We start from the raw sequence: 26,223 nt of genomic DNA, 5'->3' as shown, positions 1-26,223 counted from the left end.
TGGGTAGCAGTGAGCCTTTGAGATGTTCGTACAGGTTGTTATTGGCTGCAGCAGCAGGGGAACCCCTGGGCCTCGGTCCGCCTTGTTTCCAGTGCCAGGACAGCCAATCAGCATCGCTGTGATCACTCCCGCCCTGGGGCGCAGCCCCGCTCGCCCTCAGGCCTGCTGTGCCGCCTGGTGCTCTCTGCTGTCCTCCGCATGGCCTGCGGGCGGCCCTCAGCTGGCCGGCGCCGCACTGTGCAGGCGCCTCCTGAGACAGTATTTCTAGGTCCGCTGTGTGAAGTCGTGGTGACAGCTATTGCTGACTCCTCAAGGCCGAGCCTTGGGGAGGCTGCCTGCCCCGTGCATGCCCCTGCTCCACGTCCCCTCCTCCGCATGCACTGGCCCTCAGCGCTCACACGGGGCTCGCACACCTTCACGGCGGACTCTGCGGCCCTGGCGCTCTGCGTCTGACAGCCCGTCCCGGGCGCGTGCAGAGAGGCCGGCCGGACCGAGGAGCCTGGGTCTCAGCGCCCGGGCAGTGGTGCCCGCACGCGCTGCAGCGGCAGGAGCCTTTCCCCGTCACCGAGGGCTCACCGCTGGCCACCGAGGCCATCCCTTAGACTCGGCCTGTCGCCTCTGGGACGGCCTCGGTCCCAGGCTGGCTTCCTCGGAGCTCTACGGTTCCAAGGAGGGAATGCTGAGCTCTCCCAAAATCTGACAAGTTTCTTTCTTTATTTTTTAAAATACATTTTATTGATTTTTTTTTTTTTTTTACAGAGAGGAAGGGAGAGGGATAGTGAGTTAAAAACATCAATCAGCTGCCTCCTGCACACCCCCTATTGGGGATGGAGCTTGACACCAAGGTACATGCCCTTGACCGGAATCGAACCTGGGACCCTTCAATCCTCAGCCCGAGGCTCTATCCACTGAGCCACACCAGTTAGCAAGCATGCGGCCTGCTGGCCACGAGCTTGACACCCAGAGTGAGGGCAACATGCTACTTTTAAAGCATCTTCTATTTGAGAGGAGGCGGTGAGGCGGCAGGCACACGGGAGGTGGAGATCAGCTGTGTGGAGCCTCCGAGGTCATGTGGGATGCGATGGTGACCTGCAGCCACGCGCCATCCTCCTGCAGGGAGGACGGCGGCTCAGGTGTCCTCCTTGATGGTCCCGCTAGGGCTGCAGAGGAGCCTTTCGGGGTGAAACTGGACTCCCTTTGCCTGTCTCCCCTTCTCCCCACACGGCTCCCCGCGCGGAGTACCGAGAGCCTCACACACTGCCCTTACCCAGGCTCCTGGGGAATTGGACACACTGTCAGCCAGGAGTAGATTAGTCCTGGGGATAGCTCAGTTGGTTAGAACATTGTCTCCATATGCCCAGATTGTAGGTTCGATTCCCAGCCAGGGCACATACAAAAAGTAACCAAGGAATGCATAAACAAGTGGAACAACAGATTGATGTTTTTTTTCTCTCTCTCTCTGTCTTATTCCTCTCTCTAAAATCAACCAATCAATATATTTTGAAAAGAGATTAATATTTATTTTAAAACTAGAGGCCTGGTGTGTGAAATTCGTGCGGGGGGGGGTGGTTCCCTCAGCTCGGTCTGTGCCCTCTCCCAGTCTGGGGGCCCTCAGGGGATGTCCAACTGATGGCTTAGGCCTGCTCCTGCTACTGGCCGAGTGGGCTCCCCCTGTGGGAGCGCACTGACCACCAGGGGGCAGCTCCTGCATTGAGCAACCGGTTGTCCCGCCATTCAGTTGATTTGCATGTTAGCCTTTTATTATATAGGATTTGTGTTAGGAAACAAGTAGAATGTTCTTAAAAGTTGGAAAGCACTAAGCCACCTGAGACCCTGACAGTCGTCCCTGCTGAGCCGGCCAGTGCGGTGGAGCTCCCCATTAGCGCTCCCACTGCGGGTGCTGGGCCTGCACGGGGCAGGGACCCGCCAGCCCAGCCCTTTTTTAGAACGTGTCTTCATTGTTGGAAGTATTACAGATGCCCCTCTCTCCCCCTATTGGCCCTCCCCCGCCCCCCTCCTCTCCCTTCCCTTCCCGCCCCATTGTCTGCCCATGAGCCGTGTGCGCATATATGTTCATGGGCTCATCTCTTCACACACGTCCGTCTGCATGCTCCTGAAGCCCATTTTGAGTAGGAACTGTCCCCTCGCTGGTTCTCGGGGTCTGGCGGGGAGCGCATTTGTGGGCAGACCACGGCCCCAGCCCCAGGCACCATGCTGCCCCGGCCCAGTGCCAGCCTGCGGCCAGGACGGCGGCGCGGGGAGGGGCAGGGAGGGGAGGGCAGAGAGTCCCAGGAAGTCTCCCCTCCTCTGGTGTCTAGCGCGGAGCTTTGATGTGAACGGGATGTGCTCTTTGTGGATTTTGTTACATTTTAACACCCTTTTCTGAAGAGAAGCAAGAACTCATGTTTTCTTGTCCTCCCGACACTCAGGGGAGTTGGTAACAAGTGTTATTTTTCCGTTTAAAGATGAGAAAAATGAAGCTCGGGCTGGTTAAATGACTTGCTCAGCGTCCCATGGTGAGTCAGAACGGCTGGGGCTTCGGTGCCAGGCGGCCGGGTCTCTCCGCAGGCCGGGATGGCTGTCGCCATGGGAACCGATTCTAGAATGTGCTTTCCTGGGGCTGTCAGTGCATGTTCGGAAGGTGCCGCAGACCTCGTCTCTGGAGGTCCGGTTCTTAGTGAAGGGCCCCCCCCCCCCCCCCCCCATCGGAGAGAGCTCAGCTCAGGGCAGGGTCTCAGGGCATCAGGGCGGGCAGCCTTCCCTGGCCTCTCGGCGTTGCCCCCGCGGAGTCTCCTTCCTGACCGTTCGGCGGCGCCTTTTATTTTTATAGCAAGTGCCAGGGAGGCCCCGGCCAGGCTGCACCAGGCCCACCCGGCTCACCCGGCCCGGCCGGCTGCAGGGAGTCCGAGCCCCAGTGCAGCCCGCGACCTAGAAATACTGTGGCGGCGGCCGCGCTCCTCGGGCTCACCTCTCTCTCTTCTGTCTGACAGGCCTAGCTGCCTCCTCTGTCTCCTGCATGACGGGCGGCCTCCAGCTCCGCTGCCGCTGTTAGCGACCTAGGATTCTTGTCCGAGCTCCACCCGCGACGGGCGTTCCTCTCGGTGCTGCTGTCCTCTGGGTCCTCTCTCATACGCGTAGCTTTGCCGGATATGTACTTAGTAATACAAACTGTACCAATAAAACTCGTTCTGTGTAACACATGAGCTTAAACGTAGAGCTAGCACTGTCCCTGGAAGGTAGTTAGAGGCGTCCGCGGCGACTGCCGTGGCCTCGGCTGTGGTAGGCATGTCTCCAGGTCCTTGCCGGCCCCGCCCGGCGCCCCGGCTCCCGCTCCAGTAGCATCGCTGTGTAGTCTGTGTGGGAATTGGGCAGTTCTGCTTCTCTCTACTAATCTGTGTTGGTGACTGTGTACCTGTCTTTCTAACTTCTAATAAACTCACTCCAACTGACTGTCTCCGTGTGTCTGCTCCGTGTGCCCCTCTCCCGGGACCGGCCTCGCGTTGCTCTCGGTGCGGCTGCTGCCCTCCCGCTGCGGGTCCCCCGGGAATACAGCTGTGCCTCGCCCTCCGGCCCTGCGTGCCCCGCGCTCCGCGGGCCTGGCAGTGTCTGTGTGGACGGAACGCGGGCCTTCCTGCTCCCGCGCGTGTCCCAGGCCCAGCCGTCCTGTGGAATGAGCATTCTGTTGACTTTCCAACACGCTCACACTCAGCGCTGATAAAGCTGTTAAACTGCCAGGCGCAGTGCTGCTGAGCGTCACATGTGACGGCGCTGGGCGGGGGCTGCCTCGGCTGGCGTCCGCCTGCGTGCTCACGGGGGTCGGAGTTGGTGGGGGTCACCGGGACTGGTCACCTTCGGTTTCTGAGCGGCCACACGCTGCACCCTGTGGGAAGGTCTTTCTGTTGGAGCTTCTTTACGCTCAGAAGTCCTCACGGCCATTAGATTCTCTTTGGTCACATTTGGAACGGGAGCTTCTGTGTGAAGTCCACTTACACGCATGGCGCGTGGTGACTTCTGTGGGGTGGGGACGCCCTCCCGTGACAGGCCATGGCCTCTGGCTCTTGTCAGGTGGCTATCCCCAGGCGGGTCGGGGTCGGGGACGGGGTCGGGGTCGGGGACGACGGGGACGGGGACGGGGACGGGGTCAATGACGGGGACGGGGTCGGGGTCGGGGACGGGGACCGGCCTCACCTGTGCTCCCGTCTCTTTCAGGATGGCACCGGCTCCCTGAGGCGCAGCGGCTCCTTCAGCAAGCTGCGCGCCTCCATTAGACGCAGCAGCGAGAAGCTGGTGAGGAAGCTGAAGGGAGGAAGTGCCCGGGACAGTGAGCCGAGGAACCCCGGGTAACTATCTCCCGCCGCCAGGCCTGGTCAGCGCCGCTGTGCCCGCGCCGGCCACGCCGGGCCTTGCCTGGACGGAGGTGCAGGAGCCCGGCCCTCCCAGCGAGGCGCCTCCTGCCCAGAGGCTGAGGCCGTGGCTGTGGCTCCCCGGAGCGTGGCCTTCCGTGTTTGTGGTCAGCCTCCCGGCCACCAGGAGCCTGGCTGACGCGTGCACTGGCTTGTCTGCGTAGATGGCCGCTTTCTAAAGAGCGGCGGGGCAGTCCGCACAGCGTCTCCGTCTGAGAAGTCCTAGCAGAGCCACCGCGGGAGGAGGGTGCTTTCGGCAGACGGACCGCCGCTGCAGGCTTTGGAACGTGAGGCTCGTGTGATTAAGAGGCGGCCACGGTCCTGGAACCTTTGAGCAGTGACTTCCGTGGCCGCAGGCATTGGTGCGAAGGAGCCTGTCTGAGCTGGTTCAGTTGTAGGCGGTTTGGGTGTTCCATTAAGGAGTGTAAGGTGTTGAGGGGAGAAAACTATTTGTGTGAATTGCTTCCTTTAAACATAAAGTCATGAAATGTGTTATACATTTTGGTTTATGAGCAGAGAAATAGCATTAGACGTATTTTGCTAACGAAAAAATAGTCTTTAATGTAAAAACACCACGTACAGAGAGTTCTTCACTTGCTCTCACCAGTGAGCTTTGAGCGTGTCTCTTGAACATGGTCACTGTGGTTCCTTCCTGATGTGGTTCAGTCTGAGGGGCCTGGGGACCCACGGGAGCTGGCCGCTGCCCATGAGCGCCTCCGCTCAGCATGAGCACGTGTTTTTTTAAAAAAATATATTTTATTGATTTTTTACAGAGAGGAAGAGAGAGGGATAGAGAGAGTTAGAAACATCGATGAGATAGTCGTCGATCAGCTGCCTCTTGCACACCCCTACTGGGGATATGCCCGCAACCAAGGTACATGCCCTTGACCGGAATCGAACCCGGGACCTTTCAGTCCGCAGACCCACACTCTACCACTGAGCCAAACCGGTTTTGGCACGTTTTAAATGTGTAACTACAGCGACACAGGGTGATGTGTGGCACTGTTGTCGTGTAACTAGTGATACCGGAGTTGACGTGTGGTATTGTAAGAACTGTGTTTGCTGAAAAGACAGAGAAACCCGTTCTCAGCACTGAGTACAGTGAGCCGGGACGTTTGTGGGAAGACGGGGCGGCACCCCTGTCCCCCTGAAGCCCAGGCCGTGGAGGGTGGCTTGCCGTGTCTTGCTCCTGGCTGACCCGTGTGTGACGTTTGTCCTGGTTGCAGCATGAAGCGTGCCCGCTCCCTGAATGTCCTAAACGTGGGTGACCAGGCAGCCGAATACCATTTCCCAGTAAGGAGCCCGCCCCCTGCCCGACGCCGACCAGGGGCAGGCGGCCACAGGCCTCACGAGCGCTCGCTCTGGTCGGACAGACGGACGGACAGGTGCCACCTGATGTCGCCCGAGCATCGCCTGGGCCGACTTATGGGAACGTCACTCGTCAGCATTCTCGGCACGTTAATCAGTGGCCGGAGACGTGGTCTGATGGGCCTGATTAAAATGAAATATCTGATAGTCATGCCAGCACTTGGCCTGCCCTCACTCTAGGCGGACTGCTAACTGGCAGGAGCTTAACCTGTGGACCTCGTGGTCCCATTGGCTGCTCCTGGTGTGAGGATCCGACACGCTGCCCCGGCATTGACCCTGGGCTCTCGTCAGCTGTCCAGTCTCCAGGAGTGTCACCCTCACATTGAACCCTTTCACACTCGGTCCTCAGTGGGCTGTAAGCGGAGTGTCTGGAACCAAAGTCCGTCCTTGGAGAATAAGCATCTAATGACCTGCGAGGTCTGGAGCGCTGGATGTGGTGGGGACCAGGGGAGAAGTCCCTTGGGTGCCGGGTCCCAGCTCCTGGGCAGGGGCCCTGTACCCCCCTCCCACCCACCCACCCTGCAGAGTCCTGGCTGCACACCAGGCACCCATGTTTCCTGTTAGAAAAGCTTTTTGGTTCCATAACAGGGTGGGGTGTGGCAGGGACACCTTCCGATCAGCCGGAGGCAGTTCCCCAAGGGGCTGAGCCAGCAGTAGGGAGAGAGGGCCAGGCAGGTGGGGCTCCAGGTGACAACACCGGGCACAAAGGCACGCCCACGCCGGCCTGGAGCACGGGCGGCCGCCAGCCCGAGGACCACGGGGTGCCCAGCGGGCCCGGCTCCGATACTCCCTCTGGCCTTTCCCGCACGGACAGGGCTGGGCCGGCTCCGAGCTGCCTGGCCCGGTGTCAGCCCAAGCGTGGACTTGGCTGGAGGCAGCTGCACCGGGACTGTCACGGCGGCTGACGCTACCTGCCTCAGTCCCCGGTAGCCAGAGGCTGTGTTGGTGACTGTGCCCTGTCCCCTGGCGGGCTGTCCTCGTTCCCGGTGTCCCAGCAGCCACCTCCCGCGGCCACGCTGCCTGTGGCTCCATTGCGGTCTGCAGGTCCCTTTCCAAATGCACACGCCACGGGCTGAGGACCCTGGAGAGGGCTCCGCCCGGCTCTGCGAGGGTACCGTCCCCCCTTCTCTGCTCCACGTGGTTGGCTTCTCCCCGCGAGCGGTCTGGCACCCGGGACCCAGCGCCCTGGCTCAGACCCCTCAGCGTGGCTCCCAGGAGAATGGACCGGGACTCCGCTGCCGGGCCGTCCGCCAGGGGACAGTGCACCGGTGCCCTCGCAGGTTGGGAGGGTTAGGGGTGACGACTCCATGCCCAGGGCCCAGGCCCTGCCCGTCTCCCCTTCTCAGAGCAAGCGGTGTGCCCTGGGCCATGCGTTCCTGGGGGCCACCCTGAGGGCACACAGGCCCCACCCCTCAAGCGCCTGAACCAGAGCCCGAGGGCAGGGGGCGGGAGCAGGCTGCTGACCCAGTGGCCTTGTGGGGAGGGGTGCAGGCAGCTCGGTCCTGGGGTTCAAAAGCTGGGGGGTGTCATGTGACGGGACTCAGCGCTCACGGAGAATTGCGGACACGAAGGACCTGCACGTAGGGCAGGACCGGTCTCGCCATGTAGCGTGTTCTTGGAGTGGACGGTGCAGGCTTCGTGGGACGCGCTCATGTGCACACTTGGCAGCTGGTCACAGGCAGACCAGCCGGTCCCAAAGGAGCCGCCCCAGGGGGAATGTGGTCCCCAGCGGGGCTGACCCAGGGGGCGGGGTGGGTGCAGGTCTGACATGGGGGTGCTGAGGCCCGGGGGGCAGGCTGGTGCTCCTTAGGGACTGGGCTCCTGGCCTGTGTGCTGCGTGGGCAGCCCTGGGTGGGGAGGGGGAGCAGAGGACTGGGTCGTTAGAAACGTTGGTTCTGGGGCTGTAGTTGTTTCCATTGTGACTTGACTAGAAAATCGTTTGCAATTGTTCGTATTTTGTTACAAAAATAAAGCTTCACTTCCCACTGCCTGTGAGGCCCCCACCTCTCCTGCCGCTGCCAGCCCTGCAGGCGCCTCCTCCTCCACACCGGCCCCACCTCACAGGCCGGCAGGGGATGTGATGGCATTTAAATGGGCCACCTTGCCACAGGAAGGTGTCCAAACAGCGGTCCCATCCCAGGGGTGGCTGTCCCCTCGTGGTGAGGGTGGCAGGCCCTTGGCTGTTTGGTGCCGTTTCAGGCGCCGCCTCTGGGGACGGGAGCAGGAGCGAGGGTCACTCAGAACCTGCCTGGTCAGGAGGGTCGCAGGGACAGGCCCTGGGGCACAGCAGAGGGGTGGAGACAGACTCGGCTCTGCCCACATGGAGGCCATGTCCTCTGGCTGGGCAGCCGCAGCCCCTGGGCCCTGTGTCCACCAGCAGCTGGTCAGAGTCGCCTGGGGGCACCCAGAGGGGCAGGACCTGTGCTAGGGGGCCTGTTCTCCCGGGAAGCAACCCCCCCCTCACCATGGAGAGGAGCTGGGCTGTGCGGCCCTGCCAGGCGTCCAGCCGGGTCCCGCCAGCACCTAGGACGGGCAGGGCCCGCCACTAAGGGAGTCCTGTGCTCGGGATGGGTTTTCCTAGCAGATGGGCCGGCTTCTCACAAGACACCTGGAGGCCGACCCAGCAGGGGGGTGGCAGAGACCACACAAAGTGGAACCACCCGGACCCGCTTCGGAACGGGCAGCTGTGGGGCCGCGCTGACGGGAGAGCTGGCCGGAGGCACACCTGGGAGGCCGGGCGGGCGGCTGACCCGGTCAGCAGTGGGCCGGCTCCCGGGCCGAGCTGACGGGAGAGCTGGCCGGAGGCGCACCTGGGGGGCGGGCGGCTGACCCGGTCAGCAGGACTGGGTCCCGGGCGTCCCTCGCACGCCCTCGGCGCGGACGGTGTAGGAACAGGAGGAGGGGGGCAGGTGGGGGGCGAAGGCCACCCTCAGCGTGCGGCTGGGGCGGCCCCCCGGGGCTTCCTCGGGGCGCTGCCGGTCGGCCACCAGCCTCATGAGCAGCTGGTTGGACCAGGCGATACCGAGGGCTGGAGCCAGGCGCTCCCCTGGGGCCCTGAGGCAGAGACGGCGGGGGTCACTCACAGAGCCAGGGGGCCCGCCCCAGCCCCGCCCCCCTGCCCACGGCCACTCACCCGGGCGCCGAGTCCTGTTCCTCCACGGCCTCCGTCACCTGGGAGGTGGGGGCGGGTCAGTGGCAGAGCACCCCTGGGGCGGGGGGCAGGGGGGCGGGGGGGGGCCCACCTGGTTGACACAGAGCACTGGGCTCCGGAAGGTGCAGCTCAGCCGGCGCAGCGCGGCCCCCAGCGCCTGCAGAGCCCGGGCCCTGCGCGCCGCGGCCGGCCCCGCGAACTCGCAGCGGAACGGGGCCGCCACCGAGTCGATGACCACCAGGCGCACCAGCCCCCGCGCCAGCAGCAGCGGCACCTTCCTCCGCACGCACTCCAGCAGCGCGTCCTGGAACGGGAGGGGCTGTCACCGCCTGCCCCCCCCACCTCCCCGTCCTCCTTCCCAGGTCCTCGTGGGCGTGACCCGCCCTCAGCGGCCGGGCGCCTGGTGCTGGCCCCGGGCCCGTCCCCCGGCAGCTGGCACCATGCCCGGTGCCTCAGGCCGGGCGCCCTGAGCCTGGCGGAGGTGGAGGGGGCAGCAGGCCGGGTTGGGTCTCCTCACTCAGCCCTGCCTGGGATGAGGGGACCCCGGGCCACGCCCAGGCTGCACACTGGGGCCGTGCATGGCCAGGGTGGGGCTGCCAGTGATGTGAGCCAGCCCAGCCACCCGCAGACTGTGCTCCCAGCAGCCGGCCCGGTGGGTGCGGGCCAAGCCCGCTGGGCTCCTCAGGCTGCCCCCTGGGTCGCTTGGCCTGCCGGCGGGACTCGCCCAGCTCTGGGCAGCCAAGCCCTGCCCCTCAGACTCTTCGGAGCGCCCGGGGTCCTCGCCCTGACTTCGGCCTGGCTGTCTGCTTGTTTGCAGGGTCCCCCCGGAAAATGACAGCGGCGGCAGCGGGGTCGAGGACGCCAGTGTGAACGTGAGTCAGGGGGCGGGCGGGGCCCGGGCACCCGGAGGCCTCCAGGCAGACACCGGGCAGAGGGTGGGCCGGGCCCTGACCGCAGCTTCCCTCGCAGTGACCCACCGCGGAGGGCCAGGCACGCCGCTGGCCAGGCACCGCCCTGTGACAGCGGCACCTCCGCGGCCGGAGGGCCCCGGAGCGGGAGCTGCAGCGTGGACCTCCTGGCCGCACCCTGCCCGGCCATCACTAACCACCTGCTCGACGGCGCGGGGCCGCGGCCACACTGGGCCGCGGGACGGCAGCCACCCACCCCCCCTCACTGTGTGATACTGTACTTTATTGTAAATTTTCTAAGATTAAAAAGTTTATATGTCTGCCGTGGATGTGAAGTTCTTTGTGTGACAGCTCTCACAGCAGGAAGCCAGGCGAGGGAGAGCCCCCACCCCCCGTCCTGCCCCTGTCCTCCGCCCACCGCCGCCTCCGCCAAACCGTGGCCGGCCGCTGGCCCTGGGGCGGTCCAGGCCGGCGCCTCCCTCAGCCGGGCTGGCGCTGGCAGACACTCACCACGTCCGCCACGTGCTCGATGAAGATGTGGTCGCCGAAGCGGATCTCCTCCAGCGGGTGGCCCGGAGCGTCTGTCCGCAGACGCCGCTGCTGCTGCGCCATGAGCTGCTGCAGGCGCCGGTCGGGGAACGCGTCCTCCGTGCACACGTACACGGCCCCTGTGGAGCCCGGCGCCGTGAGCCACGGGCTGGTGTGCGGCCCGCCAGGGCCAGGCGCCGCAGCCCAGGGACCCCCGTGGGGCAGGGCTGGCCACTCTTCCTGGAGGCATCGCACAGCCACGGGGAGAGAAAGACAGACCGCAGGAGCCAGCCCTGTCCCAGCCACGACGGGCAGTGGCCACACACACACACACACACACACCCGCTCTGGGGCGGCACTCACCGGCCTCCAGGCCTCCCAGCCGCCGCGGGAGCTGCACGGCCAGGCAGAGCTGCAGCGCCAGCTGGGTCTTCCCCACCGAGCTGCGGCCGGCCAGCTCGGTGATGCCGCCCAGGGGTAGGCCGCCGCGGAGCAGCCCGTCCAGCACCGGGCAGCCCAGGCTCAGGCGCTGGTGCTGCTCGGGGAAGCACCCCTTCTGCTGCTGCAGGTCCAGTGCTGGGGGGAACGCGGCGTCAGGAGGGGCGGGGGCCGGAGGGCCGGGTGTGGCAGCCAGGAGGCCCTCCCGGCAGCGGGGCTCTGCCGAGGGCCAGCGTGTCCCGCTCCGGCACCCTCGGCCTCGCCCCTCCCGTCTGGCCCCAGCACTGCCCCTGCCTGCGGTCTCTTCTCACCGAGTCCCTGCCCGTGGCCCAGCCTGGAGCTGGGCGCAGACGGGAGGAGCCCGGGGCCTGGCAGAGCACGCCTGCCGCCCACCTGTGCAGAGGCTGCCTCCCCGCAGGTGCGAGCAGACCGTCCCGAGCAGGTGCTGCACGTCGGGGCCCGAGAGGCCCGTCAGCCGCTGCAGGTCTGGTCCAGAGAAGTGCAACACCTCCTTCACGGATGTCAGTTTGGCTGGAATTAAACAAAATAAGCCACAGGTCAAGGTCAGACAATACCAAGACAGCAGGGACTCGGGGAGCACTGTTTCAACTCGGGGGGCTCCGCGGGCAAGGGCCAGACCATCTGCTCCCAGAGGTGGCAGCCCTGGGCAGAGTGAGGACACAGGACAAGGAGGGAGGGGTCTGGAGCAACCCTCTCAGCGGCAGCAGCGAAGCCAGGTGGGTGGGGGTGCAGGGCCTCTCCCACGTCCTTCCTGCCAGCCAGCAGGGGCTGGGGCTGGGCACCCAGGAAGCAGGTGGGCAGCTGGGCGCCCTATGGGCACCTGGAAAGGAACTGCAGGCGCCTGGCGGACTGGGAGAAGGTGGGAGACTCGGAGGAATGCAGGGAATGGGAAAGGAGGCAACAACCAACCACTAACATGGGGGAATGAGACGGTCACCCCACCCCAGTCCCTCACACCCCCGAGCGGGCGTGGCCAGTGTGGTCCATCTGGGGGCCGTGGGCGCCACGGGCACAGGCACAGCAGTGCGCCCAGCGTTCAGAACCCGGGGTACGGACAGAGCTCTGTGGCGAGTGGCTAGTCACTGCTGACCACCTGTACGTGCTACGTGGGTGAAAATGAACTTAAAAGGGTGCTTTCAGCCACATGCCCAACTGAAAGGCCTGCCGCATGCACCCCAGCATCCTCGCAGGACCCAGAGCAGCCGCGGGGCGGGGCCGTGGGAGGAGGGGGTGCGGGAAGGCCTTTACAGAATGTACACAGTGTCTGCGTGTGCGTATGCTGCGCACCAACGCCAGGAAGTCTACCTCTCTTCACTGCGGCGATGATTCTGGGGTTCAGGTCCAGCTGATCCCAGTCCATTTCTTCAGGGCGGGGACCGCAGAGACAAAGTTTCCGGGGACACAGGTTCTGGGCGCCAGCGTCAGCCCGATGGCCCAGCGGCCCCTGAGCAGGGCAGGGCTAAGGCAACACCTGTCGGAGCCGCCATCTGGTAACAGAAACCTTGGCACGGAAGAAACCCCCAATTCCTGTCACAGCACCCCGCTGTCCTGTCCCCGGCTCCCTTCAGCCGGCCCCGCCCTCCCTCCCCGGGGGAGGACAACCTGCAGACCCTGGGCTCATGCACAGAAAGAGTCTTTTGTATCCTCTGTTTTAATTTCCCTCGAATGCGTTTCCCTGGGGAATCTGGAAAGAGCGGGAAAGCGTTAGGGATCTTGCAGGGTGCTGGGGAAGGTGGGTGTTGGAGCGTGACCACCGGTCTGTCGCTCCGGGCTCGTTCTCAGCCCTTGCTGGGAAGGTATGCACTCACACGGTGCTGCTGCCCTCTCCGTGCGCCCACGGGAAACGGACCCACAGTGGTCCCGCGACACCTAGGGCCACACAGCCAGCCCGGGACTCAGCTCCAGGCGGCATGCCTTCAGCCCTTGACCGGTATTAGCCTCCTGTTCCTCCGGCGGGCACTGCTCCCTCCGCCCACTCTGAACCCTAGGCACTCAGAGGCCCACCTGCTCAGGGCCAGCCCACCCTCTGGACTGGGCATCTTTCCTACCCGCCAGCGAGGACCTGCGGGGTCCGCGGTGGCCACCCCTCCTCCCACGCTTGGACCCTGGGTCTCCTCCCCTGGGAACCCCCTCTCTTTTCAGCCCCAAAGCCGCGAGCACTCCCCACCCCCAGGGACCCCCTGACCCGGGCGTCCGCGTGGCCCTCCCGATGGCCCCACCTCCCCACCACGCACCTGTTCTCCCCACCGCACACCCCTGCTCCGTGGTGTCCACCCACCACCCTGGACCCCACTCTGTCTCTACCTCGAAAACACCCCAACTTCACGCGGTCCGGGCTCACCTCTCCCCCCACGAGCCCCGGGCTGCTGCCATCACCCTAACCGGGGCTGGGCTGCGCCGCCTCCTCCAGACCTGCGTGTGGCAGCCCCAGCATCAGCCTTCTCCCCGCGCACCGGCCCCAGGCCGCCTCCCACCGCCGGGACTGTGCCCCGACTGCCCCTCCGCCGCCGCCAGGCCCGCACCCCCAGCGCCCGGCCCGCAGGACAGCAGCTCCCACCTCGCGCGCGCGCTCCACCATTAGCGTCGTCCCGCCCCTCGCGGCCTCCTCTTCCAATGAACGCCAGGCGCCCCGCGCGGGATACGCCAATCAGAGAGGAAGCAGCGTTACGTCACAGGATAACTGACCAATCCAAAGTCTCAATCTCCCCGAGAGGGGCGGAGCGTACCTGGGCTGGCCCTCACTGCCGATTGGTGACTGACCGCAGGGTGGCAGGGGCGGTGCCCTCGCGCAGATTGGAGAGCGCAGCGATGAGGCGGTGCCCGAGCTCCGATTGGCCCGAGTCCCGGGCCGAGCGTGACGATTGGGCGTGGGCGCTGTCAGCGGCACGGACGGGGCGGGGCTTTGGTCGGGGCGAACGAGGGCCGTGTGAGGGCGGTGGGCTCGCGCGGCGGCGTCATGTCCTCCGAGGTGGCCGCCCGCTGCGACGCCAAGAAGTTGGTGCGCTCGCCCAGCGGCCTGCGCATGGTGCCCGAGCACCGCGCCTTCGGCAGCCCGTTCGACCTGGAGGAGCCGCAGTGGGTCCCCGACAAGGAGGTAGGTCTCGGCCGCCCGCCCGCCCGCCTCCCGTCGGCGCCCCGGACCCGCGTCCGGCTCCAGGATCCCCCTCCGAACCCCGAAAACCCGCGTCTTCTCCAGGGCCCCCTCCGAACCCCGAAAACCCGCGTCCTCTCCAGGGCCCCCTCCGAACCCCGAAAACCCGCGTCCTCTCCAGGGCCCCCTCCGAACCCCGAAAACCCGCGTCCGCCTCCAGGGCCCCCTCCGAACCCTGAAAACCCGCGTCCTCTCCAGGGCCCCCTCCGAACCCCGAAAACCCGCGTCCGCCTCCAGGGCCCCCTCCGAACCCCGAAAACCCGCGTCCTCTCCAGGGCCCCCTCCGAACCCCGAAAACCCGCGTCCGCCTCCAGGGCCCCCTCCGAACCCCGAAAACCCGCGTCCGCCTCCAGGATCCCCCTCCGAACCCCGAAAACCCGCGTCCGCCTCCAGGGCCCCCTCCGAACCCCGAAAACCCGCGTCCTCTCCAGGGCCCCCTCCGAACCCCCAGAGCCCGGTCCGCGCCTGGACCCCGGTCTGCGCCCAGGATCCCCGTCCCCACCCCCCAGGCGCGCCCGGACCCGCCCCGCCCCGAGGCCCTCCCCAGCCGGGCGGGCTCTTGGCGCCCCGCGCCCCGCGCCCCTCCGGACCCCGCACGGCCGCCCCGCACCTGCTCTGGCCCCTGGGTGGTCCCAGGCTCCCGGACCCCTGGGTGCTGCCAGTTCCCGCTCTCGGGGCGCCCGGAGTCCCCATCCCACCCACCCGAGTCTGTGTGTCCCTTGCACGGGGCTCCCCTCCAGCCCAGTCCCTCCTCCGTGGAGCCCCCTCTCCCCCTGGCGGGCTCCGGGCGTCTGAGTGCCCGCCTGTGGGTGACACCCCCGCCCCTCCCTCCCGGAGGAGTGAAGTCGGGGTTTCAAAGCAGCCGGGTGAGGGGGGCAGCTGGGGGCAGGGCCACTGGAGGAGGGCACCCTCTGTGGGCCCGAGCCCTGGTGTAGGTGCTGAGGGCACCCCTCTGAGAGCTGAGGCCTGCACGGGGACGGGAGTGCTGGGGCGGTGGAGGGAGATGGTGGGGGTCATGGTGGGGCGGTGGTGGGGGTCATGGTGGGAGATGGTGGGGGTCATGGTGGGGCGGTGGTGGGGAGGCGGCCTCTGAGCGCCGGCTGCCCTGTCTCCTCGCCCTGTTGCGCCCTTTCTTGTCGGCGTTCTGCCGGCGGCGGGTGCCCTGAGCGGCGGGTGCCCTGAGCGGGGTGCCCTGAGCGGCGGGTGCCCTGAGCGGGGTGCCCTGAGCGGAGGGTGCCCTGAGCGGCGGGTGCTCTGAGCGGCGGGTGCCCCCTCCAGCCCCGCAGGGAAAGGCCGTCAGAGGCCGCCCAGGACGTCAGGAGCAGGGAGGCACAGTGCCGGGAGGAGGCCAGCGCGTCCCCTCCGAGGCGGGGAGCGGAGCCACACCCTTAGGAACTGCCGGCGTCACTGCCGTGCCCTGTGCCATCGCCTGTGCCGTCCCCTGTGCCATGCCCCGGGCGTCTCCCTGCTCTGCCTCCAGACACCCTTCCTCTCACTGCCCCGTGGAGCCCGTGCTGCTGGGCAGAGGGGCCGCGGCCGGGCGCCCCTGGTTTCCCCGGAGGCAGTTCCCCAGCCCATGGCGGGTCCCAGCGCCCCAGCTCCCCGCTCCAACGGCTCGCCCGGCTCCCAGCCCCGCTCCCAGCCCGTGGCCCCGCTCTGGCCGCCCCGCCCTGCAGGCCTGCAGGAGAATTCAGCCAGGGGGGTGGGGGGGTGCCTGGAGGCCTGCCCGGGGCGGCCAGGGAGCCTGCTCAGCCCGCAGGCTCTTGCGAAATTCCGAGCGAGCTGGGTGAAGACTCCGCTCTGTGGGCGCCCCTCCCCCCGGCTTCCTCCCCAGCTGGCGGGAGGGCGGGCCTCCGAAAGGAGGTGTGGCGCCATGTGTGTCCTCCCTGGCCCGGGCAGTGCCAGCTGTCACGCTGGGTGCACTCCGCCGCAGGGTTCGGGGCTTGCCCCTCCTGGAGGCCGCGGAGGGAGAGGTTCCTTGGGGTGGTGTGCCGGGTGTTAGGTAGCCGGAGGCCGGAGGGGCGGGCGACCCAGGCCCGTGGGGGCCTTTCTGGGCTTTTCCTGCCTGTGGCCCGCTTCCTGCGTGGGCCTGGGCCTCACGGGGAGGGCGGGGGGGGGCGGGGAGCTGTGTGTGGCGCCCAGGGGACCCCAGGCCTCAGCCCTTTGGTGGTGAGCCCGGGACGGCTGTGGGCCCGCAGCCTGGTGCCCGGCAGGAGCTGAGCAGCTGGATCTGACATTGCAGTGCAGGGCGGGGGGTCGCAGTGGGCCCTAAGCTTGAGCACACTCTGTCCCCCCAGGTAGCAGCTCTGGGCGCCGCCTTCCATGCTGCTGTCAGACACGGGCTCACTCCCTTCCTCTCGGATCTCCACCTGCTGCTTCATTTCCTTCTCTCGTTCTCTTTTCGGATTAAATGGCCCTGTTGGTAATTTCACGTTTCTCTCTCACACGGTCACCGGGAAATCACCTGGCCTAAGGTCTGTCGGTTTTCTGAATAACCTCATTGGTTATTTAGCGGGATAAAATACTTCTGTATCACTTCGGTGTTTTGCTCTTTTGTTAATCCTCACCGCCCGGCATTTTTTTCCATCGATCCTTTTCAGAGAGAGTGGAAGGGAGGGGGGCGAGAAACAGCAAAGTGAGAGAAGCACATTGATTGGCTGCCTCCCCACCGCCCTGCCCAGGGCCAGGGGTGGAGCCTGCAGTGAAGCTGCATGCCTTTGACCAGACTCAACTCGGGACCCTTCAGTCCACGGGCCAACGTTCTAACCACTGAGCCAAACCAGCTAGGGATTCGCTTTGGTTTTTAAGGGAGCAGCTTGTAAGTTCAGAGGTTGGTCTTTGGACTTGCCCAGACACGTGTGCCCTGCAGTGACCGGCGGGGAGGACACAGGCTCGCCCGGAGCGGGCACACCGGTGGGACCCGCTCCCGCCTGCGCCCCTCCCGTCCGCCAGCCTCCTGGTTACAGCCCGTGGGCTCTCCCCGTGGGGCCCGTGCTGGGGGCGTCGTCCCGGAGGGAGAGGCCCTGTGCAGTGGCCGGGGCACGGGAGCCGCCAGCCCACGCGGAGGCTGTGGGGACGCTGTGTGGGAGCCGGGAGGGCCAGGCCGTGTCCACGCCCAGGAAGTAGCCCAGAGGAAGGAGGGCCACAGGGTGACTCAGTGGCTGCAGCATCGTCCTGGACACCAGACAGGTTGCGGGGTCAGTCCCTGGTCAAGGCGCATACACGAGGCAACCGACCGACGTTCCACTCTTTCTCCCTTCCTCTCCCAAACCAACAGGACAGGGCCTCGGGTGGGGCTTTTAAAAGCAGCGGAAACAGGATGGTCACGGGGTCTCGCCCTCCGCTGCCGGGCTGTGGGCTGCGGGGCACAACTGGCCTCCGCCGCCCCCTCCAGGAGGCCTGCCTCTCTGCCTCCCGGACGCTGACAGCCGGCAGGCCCTCGGAGTGGCTGACAGCTGCCCTCTCTCCTAGTGCCCGCGGTGCATGCAGTGTGACGCCAAGTTTGACTTTCTCACCAGAAAGGTGAGCTGAGGCCCGGGCGGGAGGGGCGTCCGGACATCCGCTCTCCCCGGGGCGCCCTGCTCTGAGCAGTGGGGCGCAGCGCAGCGGTGGGTGTCCCGCCGTGGCAGCAGGGCCGTGGGCCCGGGTGGGGCTCTGTGGTCCCGCTGACCGCCCGCCCCCCCAACCCCCCCAGCACCACTGCCGCCGCTGCGGGAAGTGCTTCTGCGACAAGTGCTGCGGCCAGAAGGTGGCGCTGCCGCGCATGTGCTTCGTGGACCCCGTGCGCCAGTGTGCGGCCTGCGCGCTCGTGTCCCGCAAGGAGGCCGAGTTCTTCGACAAGCAGCTCCGCGTGCTGCTCAGCGGTAGGTGGCCGCGCCTGGTGGTCCTGGTGGTGCCAGCAGAGGGCGGTGCCAACGGAGGGGGCGGTGCCTGCGGAGGGGCAGTGCCTGCGGAGGGGCGGTGCCTGAGGAGGGGCGGTGCCTGAGGGGCGGTGCCTGAGGGGCGGTGCCTGAGGGGCGGTGCCTGGGGTGAGGGGGCGGTGCCTGAGGGGCGGTACCTGCGGAGGGGGCAGTGCCTGAGGGGGGTGTGCCTGAGGGGGTGGTGCCTGAGGAGGGGCGGTGCCTGCGGAGGGGCGGTGCCTGAGGGGGCGGTGCCTGAGGGGGGTGTGCCTGAGGGGGTGGTGCCTGAGGAGGGGCGGTGCTGCGGAGGGGCGGTGCCTGAGGGGGCGGTGCCTGAGGGGCGGTGCCTGAGGAGGGGGCGTGCCTGAGGAGGGGCGGTGCCTGGGGTGAGGGGGCGGTGCCCGAGGAGGGGCGGTGCCTGAGGGGGCGGTGCCTGCGGAGGGCGGTGCCTGCGGAGGGCGGTGCCGGAGGGGGCGGTGCCTGTAGCTGTCCCCTAGGGTAGGAGCCAGCTCTCCCGTAGATGTGCAGGCCTGAACCACTGTCTCCCTGTGTGGGGTTCGGGCCTCTAGCTGGTATGCTCTGCGGTGGGGCCCAGGCCCGAGCAGCTCAGTTCTTACTCGAGTGCCAGGACCGGGTCCCCAGACCACAGGGCCAGCAGCATGCGGGACCTTGGCCTGGCCATTTTGGGAGATGGTGAGGCAGGAGGACTGAGGGTCTGCCGCCCGCACCCCACCCCTCCACCTCCGCCCGCCTGGTCCTCGCCCTGGCCAGCTCTCCTGCAGGCCTGTGCGGGCCCTGCGGCCTGGCCTGGTGGCTCCTGCGGGGGTGGAGGTCTGGGCGGGGGCCGGGCCTGCCTGTGAAGGGCGTGGTGATTGGTGCTTCCACGGCCAGCGGAGCTAACGCAGTGCCAGTGCCGTCCTGCCCAGCGAGGGCTCTGGCAGCGCCCGCGGTCTGGCTCCTCTCCTCCCTCTGTGGCGCACTGTGCCCTCCAGGGGCTCCTGCGGCTCCAGCTCTCCTGCCCCAAAGGGCGGGGTCGTCTCCGTGGAGCCTGAGGCAGGGTGGAGGGCGGGCTGGCAGGGTGACACTGCCTGGTTCTTATGCTTGTTTTTGTGCCTCAAGGAGCCACCTTCCTCGTAAGTTTTGGAAACTCCGAGAACTCAGAAACGATGGTTTGTCGTCTCTCCGGCAACCAGAGGTAAGAGGCAGAGCCCGTGGGCACCGACAGCTGCCCAGAGCCTTGGTGACGGGACGCCCTCCGTTTGACAGATACCTGCTGCTGGACGGGGCCAGCCACCACGAGATCCAAGTCACACACATCGCCGCGGTGCAGGTCTTCACGGAGGGCTTCCCCGCTGGAGGTAATGCGCCTGCCCCTCACGGAACAGAGGCCGGGCCTGCTCGGGCGGCGGGGACACAGCCGGGGCTCCCTGTGGGCAGGTCGGGGTCCCTGTGGTCGGGGCTCCCTGTGGTCAGAGCTCCCTGTGGTCGGGCTCCCTGGGGGCAGGTCGGGGCTCCCTGTGGTCGGGGTCCCTGTGGTCGGGGTCCCTGTGGGCAGGTCAGAGCTCTCCTGTGGTCGGGGTCCCTGTGGTCGGGGTCCCTGTGGGCAGGTCAGAGCTCTCCTGTGGTCGGGGCTCCCTGTGGTCGGGGTCCCTGTGGGCAGGTCGGGGCTCCCTGTGGTCGGGGCTCCCTGTGGTCGGGGCTCCCTGTGGTCAGAGCTCCCTGTGGTCGGGCTCCCTGGGGGCAGTCGGGGCTCCCTGTGGTCGGGGTCCCTGTGGGCAGGTCAGAGCTCTCCTGTGGTCGGGGTCCCTGTGGTCGGGGTCCCTGTGGGCAGGTCAGAGCTCTCCTGTGGTCGGGGCTCCCTGTGGGGAGGTCGGGGCTCCCTGTGGTCGGGGCTCCCTGTGGGGAGGTCGGGGCTCCCTGTGGTCGGGGTCCCTGTGGGGAGGTTGGAGCTCCCTGTGGTCGGGGCTCCCTGTGGTCGGGGCTCCCTGTGGTCGGGGTCCCTGGGGGCAGGTCGGGGCTCCCTGTGGTCGGGGTCCCTGTGGGGAGGTCGGGGCTCCCTGTGGTCGGGGTCCCTGTGGGGAGGTCGGGGCTCCCTGTGGTCGGGGTCCCTGTGGGGAGGTCGGAGCTCTCCTGTGGTCGGGGCTCCCTGTGGTCGGGGCTCCCTGTGGTCGGGGTCCCTGTGGGCAGGTCAGAGCTCTCCTGTGGTCGGGGTCCCTGTGGGGAGGTTGGAGCTCCCTGTGGTCGGGGCTCCCTGTGGTCGGGGCTCCCTGTGGTCGGGGTCCCTGGGGGCAGGTCGGGGCTCCCTGTGGTCGGGGTCCCTGTGGTCGGGGTCCCTGGGGGCAGGTCGGGGCTCCCTGTGGTCGGGGTCCCTGGGGGCAGGTCGGGGCTCCCTGTGGTCGGGGCTCCCTGTGGTCGGGGTCCCTGTGGGGAGGTCGGGGCTCCCTGTGGTCGGGGTCCCTGTGGGGAGGTCGGAGCTCTCCTGTGGTCGGGGCTCCCTGTGGTCGGGGCTCCCTGTGGTCGGGGTCCCTGTGGGCAGGTCAGAGCTCTCCTGTGGTCGGGGTCCCTGTGGGGAGGTTGGAGCTCCCTGTGGTCGGGGCTCCCTGTGGTCGGGGCTCCCTGTGGTCGGGGTCCCTGGGGGCAGGTCGGGGCTCCCTGTGGTCGGGGTCCCTGTGGTCGGGGTCCCTGGGGGCAGGTCGGGGCTCCCTGTGGTCGGGGTCCCTGGGGGCAGGTCGGGGCTCCCTGTGGTCGGGGCTCCCTGTGGTCGGGGTCCCTGGGGGCAGGTCGGGGCTCCCTGTGGCTCTAGGAACTCTGCAGGCGAAGGGGGACGGGGCGCAGCGAGTGCAGGAGGAAGGGGCGCCTGTGCGGGTTGCCCAGAAGCCCCCTGTAGCGCCCCGGCCACGGGTGCAGGCACGTGCGGCCGGCCGCCCCGGATCCCAGGGGCTGGAGCGTGTCGGCGAGGGCCAGGCCTCCGCTTCCCTCCGCGAGCTCCCCAGGTCCAGCCTGCTCAGCCCGGCGGACCTTCCCACTGAGTCCTGGGCCCGGGCTGCCTCTCTGCGGAGCCGCCCACTTACTCCGTCTTGCTTTCTGTTTCTATGGCTCTGGCTGCTCTCCTCTCCCGCCTGCCTACCTTCCTGCCTAGACAAAGACACGCACACTTACACCAGCCTCCTGGGGAGCCTGCCCGCCTCCGAAGGTCAGCCTCGCGCTCCCAGCATGCCGTGGGCCCGGCCCGCCTCTGCTTCTGCCGGGGTGGGGGTCACAAGAGGGCCTCTGAGGAACGCTCATTCACTCTCCCGGTCACTTTGAAAGAGGGTTGGGTCAGAGATGTGGGCATCTAAGCACCAATGAGACTGCCTGGGAAAGACGTGGCTTTGCTGTTTTCCTAACCCAAGGGGGTGTGTCACCCCTCTTTCCAACCTCCTGGGAACTGCTGTCCCTGAGCAGCTGGGGTGCAGGGTGTCGGAGTGGGGCAGGGGTGGTGCTGCCGGCACCTTTCTGCCCGTCACAGCAGTGCACTGTGCTCCTCCAAGGGCCCCCTGAGGCCTCTGGGCCTGCCTGTCCTGACGAGGCAGCCGGGCAGTGTCACCACCTAGTCCCTGGCTGGCTTGGCAGTGGGCGGTCCGATCTGCTCCGGGGCCAAGGGCAGGATCTGGAGAAGCCGGGTCAGGTCAGCCCAGGGGCCCTCTCCCCGCCTCCTTGGAGCCTGAGGCCAGGGAGGTCAAGGCCGCCCCTAGTAGTAACTATTCAGGTTTGCCAGCTGGAGGAGACGGGCCCACGGCCATGGCTGTGCCAGTGAAACTCCTTAGAGGCAGGAGGTGGGCGGAGCCCAGACTGACCGGAGCACAGGAGTGACCTCGGGACAGGTCATAGGAGGTCTTCGGGCCTCTCAACCGGGGCTCCTCCCGCCGGCCTGGTGCAGAGAGGGCTGGAGGGGGCGGCCTCCTGCAGCCGCCAGGGAGTGTAGGTGACTCCTGGGGACCTGCTGTCCACGTGGCCATCCTCACTGTTGGGTACGGAAGGGCCCCTGATCCCGAGTGGCCGGTTCGGAGGTTTTGACAGGAGTGGTCCAGGGAGCAGCTGGCCCCACAGAAATGGCACCATCTCAGCGCCCATCCCCCACGTGGCATCATGGCGGGAGCTCAGTATCTGGGTAGAGGCGTCCCTGGGCTGCTGACCGGGTGCTGGTGCCTCCTGGTGCTAAGCCCTGCGCAGCCCCCTTTGCTGTGACCCTGGTCCTCAGGGAGGGCAGCACCGACTGCCTGGCCTCTGCCCTGGTGCAGGAGGTGTGACTGAGCAAGGCCCAGCCACCTCCTAGACCTGCACCAGGGCAGGAGGCACCCTGGCCACACCTGGTCTCAGTCTGCCACCTCCCTCCCCCAGGGGGCGCCGCTCGGGCCACAGGCATGTCCCTGCAGTTCTCGGCACCAGGGGCGGAGAGCGTGGCCCAGCTGAAGCTGACTGCAGGGGAGGATGCACATGGCAGCAGGAAGCAGGCGATGGCATGGCTGGCAGCCATGCACAAGGTACAGGGCTGTGGTGGTTGGCACAGGGGCAGGCGGGAGACTGGCTCCTGTGAGAAGGCCCAGCTTCCCCAGGGCAGGACTGCCCCCGCCCATCTCCAGCCGGCCCGGCCCCGTCACATTGCCGTTTCTGGTTGCCATGCAGGCCGCCAAACTCCTCTACGAATCTCGGGACCAGTAACTGCACAGGCCAGCGGTCTGCGTGGACATGGAGCCCGCTCGCTGCCTCGCCCTGACCCCACGCGTGGTGGGAAGGCAACGCGAGACTGGAGGACAGACGAGTCCCCTACCCAGTGGGATTCGCCCGCCGTTTATTAACATGCCAGCTTCCGGCTTCCGGCCTGTTTTCCTGTTGAAGCCTCAGTGGGTGGAGGCCCAGCTACACTACCGCTAACTGTCTGTAGCATAATCTTTGCCACGTGTTTATGAGTCCAGGTTTACTAGGAGGTTCTGGACCCTCCTCTTCGTGACTTCTCTCCCGGCGCCCCGGGCCCTGCAGCGGCCTGAGCGCCTGCGGGGGTCACTGACACTAACGCGGCTCTCAAGCCTGACACTTCACTGCGGGAAGGAGCGGCTGTGCCGTACTTTTCACTCCCCGTCTCACTTTATTAGAACAATGTACAACCGTTTGTATGTAAAGCTTGATTAAACCTATTTTAACAATACGGCCTGGCCTGGCTCACCGTGGGGCCCGCCGGGCGTCCCTGCGGCGGCTCCGCTCACTCAGACAGACGTGCAGCCGCGGGGAGCAGTTTATTGTGCACGTCACGCGGCATCAGGGGCCGGTGCCCGGCAGAGGCTGCCGGGTCTTCACCCCACCAGTGCCGTGCACGCTCAGTGCTTACAGGGGACCATACAGCATGGGTCTATACACATGTCTATACATAGTTATACATGGACTCGTACGTGGAAATAAAGCCTGGGGCCTGGGACCGAAGGAGACACAGCGCACTCCAGTGCCATCTGCAGTGAACACTCTAGTCAAACACTTTTGGTGTAAAGGTCCGTGCGCAGCTCCCTCCAGTGATGGGTCTCCTCTGCGTGACGTCTGGACCTGCCAAGGTCACGGCACCACGCCTGGCCCAACGGGGAGGCCCACCCTCATGCCCACAGCTGCCCCTCCCGACAACCGTGCCACCCAGTGACCGACCTCAGGTCTCAGCCTGCACTACACTCGGGGTCCCACCCAGCCCCAACCAGGCAGAGCCGACCGCATTTCTGTTTCCGGTTCCCGTGAATGAGAATGAATGGAAAGCCGAGGGCTGAGGGGGTAAGAACCGCACCTGGGCAGCAAGAGGCAGTGGGCAGAGGAGGGGGGGGGCTCCTGGCCACTCCCTTGGTCTGAGGTCCCTGCCTGGGGCCTGAAGCCCCGCCCCATGGGCGGGGACAGGAAGTGGAGCCCCGCAGGCTCCTCTGTCATGAAGGAAGAACCTCGTGCTGAGGGGCCCAGCGGAGACGGCAGGGCTCGGGGAGCACGCACAGCAGCGGGCATGTCACTGCTGGTGAGGGACATGGAGCATGAGGGCGGCCTTGGGGCCACTGTCCGGGGTTCACTCTAGGGCTTCCACTGGCCACAGGCGTAGGAAGCTGGGCATTTATTGGGGTGACAGTCACTGGAAAGCTCAGTCCTCTGGAGGCGGCGGCCTCCGGAGCCTGCAGTTCACATTGTGGGTTCTGCTGCGTGAGCACCGTAGACTTCAGCCTCCGCGGCAGGGACGGCAGGGGCCTCAGCGCTCCTCGGCGGCTCAGGCCAGCGTTCGCTGCCGGGGCTTGATCCGAGGACACAGCTGGAAAGACAAGCATCTGGGTCAGCTTCCATCAGCCACCGGGAGGCCCTGCCCGACACCCTGAGCGCCAGCACCCAGCCCCGCTCCACCCGGCCCGAGACCCCTCTCCCTGAGGCTGCAGGCTGCTCCCCTCCTCCCACCTCCCAGTAAGCTAGTTTCTGGGCTGCAGAGCTCTGATTGGGGTGAGACGGGGTGCCGCACCGAGTGGCTGGGCTGGGGCTGGGCCTCCCACAGGGCGGAGGGCTGAGCGCGGGGAGGGCAGTGCCTGCCCGATCCCCAGCTGCCTCCGGCACGAGCTCGGCGCGGTTGCGCACTCACCCCCAGCAGGTTTCTGGGCACGTAGCCCTCCCGGTCCCCCAGGCGGGCCCACCACCACTCGGTCTCGTGCTCGTCCTTGCGCCTCAGGATGGTGATGGCGTCGCCTTCGCGGAAGGACAGCTCGTCGCTGTTCTGGGCCTCGTAGCCCCACAGCGCGTACACCACGCCCTTGTTCATCACGCCCAGCTTCTCCTGCACCCCTGCAGCAAGACGGCACCCGGTCAGCGAGAGCCCCACTGCGGGACCAGACCGACCACTGCTGCTCTCGGGCGGCCCAGCGAGGCCGAGGTGCGACTGCGGCCCGAAGCCAGGCCCAGTTGCTGCCCGCGGCTGTGCCCCAGCAGGTAGGCACTGCCCTGGAGGTTCTGAGTCAGAGGCATTTCTTAGGGCGAAACGTACACCTCACATCCAGCACACATTCTAAAGTCAGGGACCACAGAGGTGGGGTGACTGCTCGGAGAGTAGCCAGCACTCACATGTGGCAAAGAGGGGCCGGTCCATGCCCAGGAGAGCCTAGCAGGCTAGTGACCCGAGTGCCTCCCTCCTCCTGCCCACGTCACTGTCCACCACGGCCTCCCAGGCTGTGCTTGGCCCCCTGCACAGCACCACATGGACTTCCGGCACGTCTCAGGAGGGAGCGGAGGGATGGGGCTTTGTCTGCTGAGCTAAGCGGCCAGCCCTGGAGTCAGGGCCCGGTCTGCCGGCCCAGCGCAGCCCCCTGCAGCTCGGGAGGACCCGCGTACCATACAGAAACTGGGAGCACTGGATGTAGCCCTCCTCCATCTCCTCGCACTTGTCTGCCGCAGTTTCAATGTCGCTGATGGTCGAGGCAAAAATGGCGGCGCCACTCTCCACCAGCTGTTTGCAGAGGTGCACGCTGTTGCAGGAGGCAGCGCAGTGCAGCGGCGTCCTGCAGGGCGGGAGGGGAAGGCGTGTGTGACCCCTGGAGTGGCAGGGCCCAGGGCTGCGGAGCCTCAGTGCCCGCACGTTCCTACTAACCACCTGTCCCCGCTTCACTCTTCTGAGGGGGGTGGGCTGAGGAACGCCTGAGACCGCGGCAGACAGCTGCCTGAAGCTGACAGACACCCAGGAGGCCGGGCCTCCACAGCAGCACGGGGCCCTGCAGCCACGACCCAGACACTAAACACAGAGTCCTGACTGCTGAACGCGTGGCTGGGCTCCCGTGTCAATGATCAGGTGGACAGACTGCACCACAGCCCGGCCCGTGTGGCTCGGCTGATTGGGCTTCATCCTGTGCAGAGAGGTTGTGGGTTCGATTTCCAGTAAGGGGCATGCAGGAGGCAGTTGATCAATGTTTCTCTCACTGATGTTTCTCTCTCTCCTCCCTCTCTCTAACAAAATCAGTGAACCCATGTAAGAAAAGGGAAGCACCACTGTGCCTTTTACAGCACCCTCCAGAAAGCAAAGCTGGGGTGTGCTGAGCAGCCCAGGACAAAGGTGGGCCCCCGTCCCCTCACCCACACTCCCTGTGCTTCAGGCCCTCGCCGCCCTGCCCCCGGGGCTCACCAGCCATCGCTGTCGGCGGCATTCACGTTGACGCCAAAGTCCAGCAGGAAGCGCACGATGTGGTGGTGGCCGGCGCAGACGGCGTTGTGCAGCGGGGTGATCCCTTCGTCGTTGGGCTTGCTGGGGTCTTCCACCTGGGACACAGGGGGGGTGAGCCCGGCCTGCGCGCGCGTGGGGGACACCCGGGCAGGGGCTCTGCTCACT

The 26,223-nt window shown here is 66.6% G+C and overlaps 4 protein-coding genes across 24 annotated transcripts in view; 2 read left to right on the top strand and 2 right to left on the bottom strand.

Moving 5' to 3' along the window:
- The window catches only part of KLC1 (kinesin light chain 1), a 34,921-nt gene extending 24,770 nt beyond the window's left edge, over positions 1 to 10,151 (top strand). For 4 of the 14 annotated variants that reach the window (XR_014796052.1, XR_014796053.1, XR_014796054.1 and 1 more), the window contains exons 14-17: positions 2,466 to 2,516; positions 4,210 to 4,340; positions 9,740 to 9,794; positions 9,892 to 10,151. Coding sequence is in view for 10 of the 14 variants with exons in the window: in XM_084896154.1 (XP_084752280.1) it covers positions 4,210 to 4,340; positions 9,740 to 9,794; positions 9,892 to 9,894 (189 nt within the window). In the remaining 4 variants the exon portion in view is untranslated. Of the gene's footprint in view, positions 1 to 2,465; positions 2,517 to 2,990; positions 3,451 to 4,209; positions 4,341 to 9,739; positions 9,795 to 9,891 lie in introns of those variants that run through there. The other 10 variants (XM_084896154.1, XM_084896155.1, XM_084896153.1 and 7 more) reach the window with 3 other exon arrangements.
- XRCC3 (X-ray repair cross complementing 3) lies at positions 5,152 to 13,353 on the bottom strand. 4 transcript variants are annotated; one of them, XM_084896275.1, is made up of 10 exons: positions 13,159 to 13,353; positions 12,428 to 12,501; positions 12,123 to 12,318; positions 11,108 to 11,327; positions 10,722 to 10,934; positions 10,341 to 10,498; positions 9,014 to 9,226; positions 8,905 to 8,942; positions 8,582 to 8,825; positions 5,152 to 7,979 (listed from the first exon to the last, which is right to left on the bottom strand). In XM_084896275.1, exons 3-10 carry the CDS (start codon positions 12,175 to 12,177, stop codon positions 7,747 to 7,749), a joined length of 1,374 nt encoding a protein of 457 aa, XP_084752401.1. In that variant the 5' UTR covers positions 12,178 to 12,318; positions 12,428 to 12,501; positions 13,159 to 13,353; the 3' UTR covers positions 5,152 to 7,746. The 4 variants fall into 4 exon arrangements, with proteins under 4 accessions (XP_084752401.1, XP_084752403.1, XP_084752404.1 ...); XM_084896277.1 differs by having other exon boundaries at positions 7,937 to 7,979; positions 11,190 to 11,327; XM_084896278.1 differs by lacking the exon at positions 5,152 to 7,979 and adding an exon at positions 8,372 to 8,496 and having other exon boundaries at positions 11,190 to 11,327.
- A 344-nt stretch (positions 13,354 to 13,697) lies between these two features.
- On the top strand, positions 13,698 to 23,052 carry ZFYVE21 (zinc finger FYVE-type containing 21). Of its 4 annotated transcripts, XM_084896394.1 has the most exons (8): positions 13,699 to 13,911; positions 17,440 to 17,490; positions 17,663 to 17,831; positions 18,987 to 19,062; positions 19,134 to 19,225; positions 21,007 to 21,060; positions 22,248 to 22,390; positions 22,533 to 23,052. In XM_084896394.1, the coding sequence occupies exons 1-8, from the start codon at positions 13,774 to 13,776 to the stop codon at positions 22,566 to 22,568; spliced, it is 759 nt and encodes a 252-aa protein (XP_084752520.1). In that variant the 5' UTR covers positions 13,699 to 13,773; the 3' UTR covers positions 22,569 to 23,052. The 4 variants fall into 4 exon arrangements, with proteins under 4 accessions (XP_084752521.1, XP_084752520.1, XP_084752523.1 ...); XM_084896395.1 differs by lacking the exon at positions 17,440 to 17,490 and having other exon boundaries at positions 13,698 to 13,911; XM_084896396.1 differs by lacking the exon at positions 21,007 to 21,060 and having other exon boundaries at positions 13,700 to 13,911.
- An 885-nt stretch (positions 23,053 to 23,937) lies between these two features.
- PPP1R13B (protein phosphatase 1 regulatory subunit 13B) overlaps positions 23,938 to 26,223 on the bottom strand; it is a 69,705-nt gene continuing 67,419 nt past the window's right edge. For both annotated transcript variants that reach the window (XM_084896040.1, XM_084896041.1), the window contains 4 exons: positions 26,020 to 26,153; positions 25,236 to 25,402; positions 24,493 to 24,692; positions 23,938 to 24,174 (listed from right to left, as the gene is read on the bottom strand). In XM_084896040.1, the coding sequence (XP_084752166.1) occupies positions 24,133 to 24,174; positions 24,493 to 24,692; positions 25,236 to 25,402; positions 26,020 to 26,153 (543 nt within the window). In that variant the 3' untranslated portion in view covers positions 23,938 to 24,132. The remainder of the gene's footprint in view (positions 24,175 to 24,492; positions 24,693 to 25,235; positions 25,403 to 26,019; positions 26,154 to 26,223) is intronic.

The sequence above is a fragment of the Pipistrellus hanaki genome (genome assembly GCF_964339955.1).
Source record: "Pipistrellus hanaki genome assembly, chromosome: 1".
NCBI lineage: Eukaryota > Metazoa > Chordata > Mammalia > Chiroptera > Vespertilionidae > Pipistrellus > Pipistrellus hanaki.
This window is presented reverse-complemented; position numbering and strand designations above follow the sequence as displayed.